We start from the raw sequence: 8,040 nt of genomic DNA, 5'->3' as shown, positions 1-8,040 counted from the left end.
AAGTTGGGGCAAAATGGGTAAATGAATATTAAAATTAGACTAGGAGCATGTCTAAATGGACCAGTCAAAACATGTTTAAAGTGTAGTGGGGAAAATGACTCAAAATGACTAAATTAAAATTCCTGTTGCCTAATCTGCGAAAAGGCGTTACTGAAAGGTATGAAAAGCATCAGTAAAACTGAGGTCTTGACCTCAGTATACACTCACTGGGCTCTGTCATTGGCTACAGCCTGCTACTATAGCAGATATTTGACAAGATGCTGAAAAGACTACTCAGATTTTGGTCTATTTGGATGTGATGGAATCAGTTGCTTTGGGTTTGGCATCTGATACAACCTTCATTCCACAAACCAAAGGTGCTGTATTTGACTGGAGGCTATTTGAGCAGTGAGCTCGTTTTCAAGTTGAGGAAACCAGTTTGAGATGACCTGAGCCTTGTGCCTTGGCAGCAACAATGGTATGCAAGTGTACTTGTGTTTAACAACGCTCAAACATTGATCACCAGCATCGATGCAAGCCTGGAGAATCCACTGTTGCACAAAACTCTGACTTTGACCATTTTTGGTGAGGAAATTGTAGCATTTGGAATGGCACATTTTCTGCAGCTGTAGCCAATTTTCTTTAATTTAGAGATGCTCTTCTACATTTGTAACAATTAGTTTAAGTTGGTGGTGCCTTTTCTTGGCTCAAAGTCATTCTGGCTTTAACGATGACAAAATAAAAAGATTATGTAGAAATGTTGGACAAAGAGCAGGTTAAACACGAGTCCTTTGACTTGAGCTTCTATGTAACAAATCTGACAGAAGCTCATGACACTGTCAATTGCAGAAGATTTTAAATGTTTTTTTTTTTCATTGAAAGTAAGCTGCATTAAAAATTTCTTGATATTGAATATGCAGTTTTCTTAAAGTGTACTTTAGTAGCAAGCATCAGTTTTCATTCACACCATTTTTATTTTACAAAATCAGTCTTTACATTAAGGAATAAAAACTAAATACGTTAAAACTGTAGTTTTAACGTATTTACAGACCTGAGACTTTACAGATATTCAGATGCACGTAGACGAAGGTAAACTGCTTGTGCTTACACTCCTGACTTCCACTTTAATTGTGTTATCACATTTTAAATAAAAAATGCTGTGCTAATGCTTGTTGTGTGTAGCCTAAAATCTATAAGTCCACATAAAGCTTTACACAATTTTAAGTGCTTTCATTTATATATACAGTCTGTTAGTGTATGAAGTTCATTCAACATTCCTGTTCTCTGGAGTAGAAGCCACTGTACGATTTTGACAATCAACATTACTCTCTCCGACATTGTCATAAGTTGTGAGTCGGGTGCTTTTGGTTCCTGTTTGATCTGATAATGTTCCCTCAAATAGCTTAGCCATGAAGGCAAAACCATTTTTCTTGATGTAGGATTTCCCTGCAAAGGTGTAGAGGACTGGGTTAGCACAACTGCTGATGAAGGCCAAAGCTGAGGTCACTGCACGGCTGGACTGAGAGATGGTATCTAATCTGCAGGGGAAAAGTTTGAAAAGTCATATATATATATATATATATATATATATATATATTTTTTTTTTTTTTTTCCAGCTGTGTTCATTGCACATAGATTTCTCCACATTCTGAATAATTTCATAATATTATGTACTTGAGATGGTAGGATGGTCAATGTCTTAACAACTTCACATTGAGGAACATTACTCTGAAATTGCTGCACATATTTTAGATGTAGTTTTTGCAGATTGGTGACCCTTTACCCATCTTTACTTGTGAAAAACTATACCTCTCTAAGATGCTCTTACTGACCTGTTCCTCTAGCACTTCCACTGCACTTTTTGCATTTAAACATTCAAAGTTTGTACTTGCTCTTGTAAGAATGCCCCCCACACACACACACACCCAAAAAAGCTTTTTTTTTTTTTTTTGGTTTCAGCAGAGTGGATCCCGCCCGAGGGCCCAGACACTTCCACCTTCCTCGCCTGCTCAGGTGTGGTGGGAAGTCGGGGGCCGAGCTGGGGACGTGACCCAAGGATCCACAGAGCTGTAGGTGCCCCAAGTTATTCTCAGGCAGGGGAGGGGGTGGTGGCCTAGCCCGCTGTAGTCTGATCCCAAAGCTGATGAGGGAGTGGATCCCGCCCAAGGGCCTGGACACTCTGCCATTGCCTGTGAGATGTCCACTTTCCTCATCAGTCCTGAGCTAGGGATGTGACCCGAGGGTCTCACTCACTGGCTAACACATTAGCCACAGCTAGCCGCTAGAGACACAGCAGCTACAACTTTGTTGTGGGGATCCGGGCAACAGAATCCTGGGAAGCTACCAAGACAGGCTTCCCACCATAAAGGTAAACGGACACACACTGTCACCACACACTAACCATATATTGATGCCACACAAAAGCACACACATGTACAACCAAGTAAAGAATATGTAACAGAGTGGAGAAAGAGCCTCTACAGAAAACTTAAGTTACTCACCTTTCTCTTATGGGTGAGTTCTTTGGGTACCAAGCAGCTGCCACCTTTGGTAGAAAACAAAACACACTCAGTATTCACTCAAAAGCACAGCTCTCTTAACAGAAATTTTGAGCAGATTTGATGCGAATATTTGTCAAGAACACGCCCTCGCACACCTGTACCATGTTGATGACGTGGTACGGCAGCCAGAACAGACCAAATGTGATGACAATAGCCAGGATGAGTTTCTCGCTGCGGGCATTTCGTTGGAACTTGGTCTCCCTCAAGCGTTTCAGGATGACAACATAGCAGGTTATAATGATTGCATAAGGAATAATGAATCCTGCCACTGTCTCAAATGCGTACTGAAACCTCACCTGAAAACAAGAGCATATAAAGAAAGGCACTTTTCTTCAGACATGAACTGATTTCTCCAAATATGGAAAACAAATAAAGAAGTAAAAGCTAAAATTGTAAAACTGTTTAAGTTGAATTAACTTATTTGCTTTGTTTTTGTCAAATTAGAGGACAAAATCAAACATCTGATGACTTTAAGCCACGTCATGATGTCTTTTGTGTGAAAAAGCACCTTCTGCATAATAAGTATTTTTACTATATACATTCTGAAGGGAATTTGGATGCTACCAGTTTTGAAGCCTTAATTAACAACAACTTTTATTGTTGCCACTTTAGCTTAGTGGGTGAACAAGCGAGCACCTGCCACATGGCTGGAGAGCTATGACCTAGGTTTGAATCTGACCTACAGCACTTTGCTGCATGTCTTCCCTCTCTCCTCCTCTTCAAGTATTATCTTAACTGCTTTGCTATCCAATAAAGGGAAAAATGCCAACAAAACTAGTATTTTAAAAAGAGGACTTTTACCTGTAAAAACAATGTTTTGCATTGATCCTTTATGAAGGATCAACACAAAAGCTTGAAACACATGGAGTCTAGTGTATAAAGAATCTTTTAGTAAAAGTAATCTGCTCAAAGCACTATGGATACTAGTTAAGCTGCAGCTATAAAAGGCCTTAAACACAGTAAAAAAAACACATCTGCAACCTCCTGCTAAAATAGACTGTCTACTTGTTCATGAAGTTGTATCTAATAAAATTTATTTTTATGTAAGTATTACCATTATTTCTTTTATTATTATTTTTTAAGTCAGTGGTTTGTGACATTGAAACAGAATTCATTTTTAAAGAAAAGACTGTTCTCAGTTTTTTTCTCTTCAGCACCCTATTATAAACTGATGTGAATTAAGAAGGCTGATATCATCCAATGAAGATTTTCAAGTTGTTGATGCATCTTTATTAAAAAACAAAAAACAAAACAAACCTAATTTCAGATAGGTGTGCTGGACCTTTTGCTCAAAGCATGTGATCATGTTCAATACCTCACTCACTATTTTACGGGCTCTCACATGCAGAAGGTTTTTTGAAGGCATTTTATGGATGGAAATATGATTATGAAACTAATCAGATCAGTGGCAGACAAATAACCAACACAAGTGTACTTACATGTCTACGCAGTGTGTGATTGGATGCACACACATATGTTGTTTGATTCATATCATCAGTTTCTTTTTTCACATCTCGAAACACCAATGAGGGGATAGACATGACCATCACTAGCACCCATGTGCCTAGGATCACCCTCCTCACAACCTTCCTGGTGATCAGGTGATACAGTGTGTGTGGAAAGACTATGGCCAACAGCCTGTGCACGCTCATCAGGGTTATCAGAAAGATTGACGCATACATGTTGGAGTTGCACAGGTAGAACAGGATTTTGCACATGGCGTTTCCAAAGACCCACGTCTGCATGACCAGGTAGATGATGAAAAAGATGGTGAGAGCCATGAGGAACCCATCAGCACATGCCAAGTTAAGGATGAGGAGAGTGGTGACTGAGCGTTGTTGGCAGCGGGCCCGGATGCTCCAGACAATGAAGAGATTTCCAGGGACGCCCAGGAGGAAGACCAAGCTGAGGATGAGGGCACCAATGGCTGCGGAATAGTCATTTTTCACAGCATTTTCATCATCAGGGTCAGGGGTGGGGTTTGGTCCAGTCAGAGGTGAGAGACTTGAGTAGCTCATGGCAGAAGAATTTTTGATCCTTTAGATGGGAAAAAACATTAGAACACCAAAAGGAAATTATGTAGCTTACAGCTGCTCCAAGACAATGACAGTAACAGACTAAACTAATTTAATATGACAATGTATTAAAAAGTCTACAAAACATCAGCAATAGCTCTAAAATATATATAACTATAGATCAATTTAAATATCAAGAATATTACAGAGGTGAAATAAATGAGATTGACATTTAACTCTATAAATCAATAAATAAACAAAACTAATGAGGTCCAAAACACTAGAGTAGCCCTTGATAAATGCTAACTTCATGGAAACTGTTTACAGTGGTTATAATTCAGCATGACTGTCAGGTTAGCAGATTGCCCCTTCAGTATTATTTATTATCATTCATTCATTCATTTATCTTTTTAAGATAAGCACCTTTGAAATGCATTTTCGGACTCTCCACGTTGAACAGATGTTTCTTATCAAGAAAGAGCTTCAATACCTTAATCCAGAAATCATGGGAGACCACCCAAAACACGTTTAACCTGCACTGCCAAAGCCTAAATCCTATTTTACTTAATAGATCTAAAAAACTTCTACAAATATGAAAACCAAAATGTTTGACTTTGGTAGTGTTTATTTTTCGACATTTAACCATCAGCTCTGTACAGATAGATTTTAGACACTTCCTAAAACCACAACCTATTTTTTCTCTGTGTTAAGCAAATTAGATATAGTTTTTTACTAGTTTATTTTTTTTTAAGAGACAGAAATTACTGAACACAGAGTTTTTGGACGATTTGATTCTTTCAACAAACAACATTCAAACAAACCATAATATTAAGAAGACAGTCATACACAATAACTGAGGACATGTGCTACCCTGACACAGCGTTTAAATATTTGCAACCAAGCCAACGATTCAGCCCAAACTTGTCGAACATTAGCTGCACTGCGCCAAAGAAAAGTATACAGTCTTTGTTTCAAGTTGATTTTTTTTCTCCTTTGTCTCATGTCGAAAACTGATATGCCGAAGTCACAGACAGTCATCCTCTGCGTCAGTTTTGCACCTTGTGGTAAAAAGTATGACGCATCTGTGCACTGATTGCAAAGACAAAATAAATATAAGTGATAGTGACAGAAGTCTAAAGGTTCACAAACTGGTCAACATACGATGATATGATGAGAATAAGACATCAAGTCTTAATTTCTTTTCTCTGGTACCACTAAAACACACTGTTTATTTTCCCCTGTTGGAGTTTTGCAAGTAATTAAAAAAATTAATTACTGCCAGGCTTACATCACCAGTAAGTATTGCAACAAAAATAAGATGCTGTTTGTTATCAAAAAGAGGTCCAAAAGAAAATATGCTAAAATGGCTATTTAGTATATATTATATTGCTCACCTTTTGACGGTTTGTTATTTCTCCGTGATGTGTATGAGCTTAGGATGTCCGCTGTTCCCAAAATTTGATGGTGTTCCTGTGAGCTGAATAAAAACTGAATCCTTTCCTGCCTCGCAGGCTGTAACATGCTGTCGGTGAGGGGATGTCCTTCCTTAAAAGTCATGCTATTTCTTTTTCTGTCTTGCACAACTTTCCTATGTCATGTTTGCTGGGCACACAGGCACAAACATGTATTTAGATGTAATTGTTCACATAAGTCTCTGTCACTGACAGAAATGCTAATTTTCAAAATATAAAACAAAACCAAACAAAAAACCCAAACAGAACAAAAAGAAAAAAAATATTTAAACAGCCTTAAAAATACAGAACAATTGAGAACAACAACCAATTCTAAACTGGGAGCGAAATGAAGTCAGATCTGTTATTCACTGTAATCTCTTCCTGTCTGTCAGATCCAGAAGCCAGTAGCTAAACACATTTTGAATTATTTTTACCAATGGAAATCAGGAAGAAAAAAGATTCAGAAAGAGAAGTACTGATAGATGAATTCATGAATTAAAAAGGCATGCAGAATTCCTGACAATATATCAGTGTTTAAGGCAGAGATGTCAGGTTTATGTTATTGTTTGGCTGCCATGCACTGCATGTGGGTGTCCAGGGCAGTGCGGATGAAGATCAGTTCGCAAAAAGAGTCACTCTTGAGGAAAGAACCGAATGTACATATGTCATAACCATTGAGGAAATGTGTGAAAACAAGGAAAACAGAAAATCTTTCATTCATGAAAGCCATGACAAATACACTTTCCCTCCACAATTAAAAGATATTTTATTGTAACCAGGTTGAAACTTTGTGGTTGTGAGTTAATGATTGAGGTGACTGATTAATAAAGATCCCGATGGAAAGTTTTCAGAATCAGTAGAAGCAGTTTTCAATCTTCACACCATTTAATAGCATGCAGGGATTACATGGGTATCTTATTTTTAGACTGTTGAATACAATACACAGTCCAGCAGAGGGCAGCAACACTTCAGCACTCTGTCTACGTAACATTAGCAGAGATCCCTGAAAAACAGCTGCTCCTAATAAATCCAAGTTCTCTGTTTTAATTACATAACCCAGCAATCAGTGACCTTCAGGGAACCATGAAGGAACATTCTTTCTAAGTTCCCTGAAGGTTGTGAGGGCCAAAATGAGGCTATGTGAGACAGTGAAACATTTGAAGCATTTGTGCTGGAATTGCATCGAGGTTTTGGTGCGAGATCGACAGACGGATTGGTGCCGTGTGTGCAGCGATGTACTGTACTGGTTCGTCGTGGTGACGATAGAGCTGAGTATAAAAGCAAAGCTCTCAATTTACCATTTGGTCTATGTCCCTACCTTCACCTACAGTTACGAGCTATGGGTAGTGACCAAAAGAAATAAGTGGAAATAAGCTTCCTCCAAAGACTGGCATCTGCTGCCACATCAAAAGGAGCCAGTTGGTTTGAGCATCTTACTAGGATTTCTCTTGGGCGCCTGCGAGATGTCATTTTTAATATTTGCTGTCTTTGTCATATCATCAGCAGTCTACTGTTTACTATCATAGCCAAGTGGCTAACAAAGGTAAACAGAAGTTTTCCCAATTCCTACTAATGAATGTTATCTTGTTTCAAGATACATAATACCTGCCATTATCCAAAGTCACATCTGCTTTCCTGTATCTTTTGCTTGTTATCGTTTTCTCTCTTTTTTTTTTTTTAAGCCTGGTGGCTTTGACCTTTTTTTGTCCATCTTCCATCAGTAATTTTGCTCTCCAGTATCAACACCCAACCCAACAACATAAACTAATAGACTACTAGATCTACACCTTGTTGTGATTTCACACAACCCAGGAAAAATAATTACTACATAATGGGCTTGAATTGACAATATTATGAAAGAAATGTGCACTATTTGGAAGCAGCCCGCCCCCTCCCCTTTCAACAGGTTGTGTGTGAGACTTCAGCACAGCAGCAGCAGCAAGCAGGCGCACCGAGGGCCCTGGCGCACACTTTTCGCTCACTCATGTGTATGATAGAATTTAGAAAACACATCGGTGAAAATTATAAGTC

The 8,040-nt window shown here is 38.6% G+C and overlaps 1 protein-coding gene across 1 annotated transcript; it reads right to left on the bottom strand.

The window, feature by feature from the left end:
* Nucleotides 1–1,243: 1,243 nt before the first annotated feature.
* Nucleotides 1,244–4,558, bottom strand: LOC146613073 (leukotriene B4 receptor 1-like). Its single transcript, XM_085377680.1, has 4 exons — nt 3,980–4,558; nt 2,636–2,836; nt 2,481–2,524; nt 1,244–1,517 (listed from the first exon to the last, which is right to left on the bottom strand). Exons 1-4 carry the CDS (start codon nt 4,556–4,558, stop codon nt 1,244–1,246), a joined length of 1,098 nt encoding a protein of 365 aa, XP_085233806.1.
* Nucleotides 4,559–8,040: the final 3,482 nt, after the last annotated feature.

The sequence above is a fragment of the Diplotaxodon limnothrissa genome, linkage group LG18, assembly GCF_057381915.1.
Source record: "Diplotaxodon limnothrissa isolate DT_005_m linkage group LG18, D_limnothrissa_male_GT1.1, whole genome shotgun sequence".
Taxonomy (NCBI): domain Eukaryota; kingdom Metazoa; phylum Chordata; class Actinopteri; order Cichliformes; family Cichlidae; genus Diplotaxodon; species Diplotaxodon limnothrissa.
Note: the sequence above shows the minus strand (reverse complement) of the source record. Positions and strands in the feature narration are given on the sequence as shown.

Bases quoted from the DNA above. Each gene is read 5' to 3' on its own strand.
- LOC146613073 (XM_085377680.1), bottom strand. From the start codon at position 4,558: ATGAGCTACTCAAGTCTCTCACCTCTGACTGGACCAAACCCCACCCCT. The intron at 2,837-3,979 runs GTAAGTACACTT...TCTTGTTTTCAG, and splicing joins ATCACACACTGCGTAGACAT to GTGAGGTTTCAGTACGCATT. The intron at 2,525-2,635 runs GTGTGCGAGGGC...TTTCTACCAAAG, and splicing joins ACGTCATCAACATGGTACAG to GTGGCAGCTGCTTGGTACCC.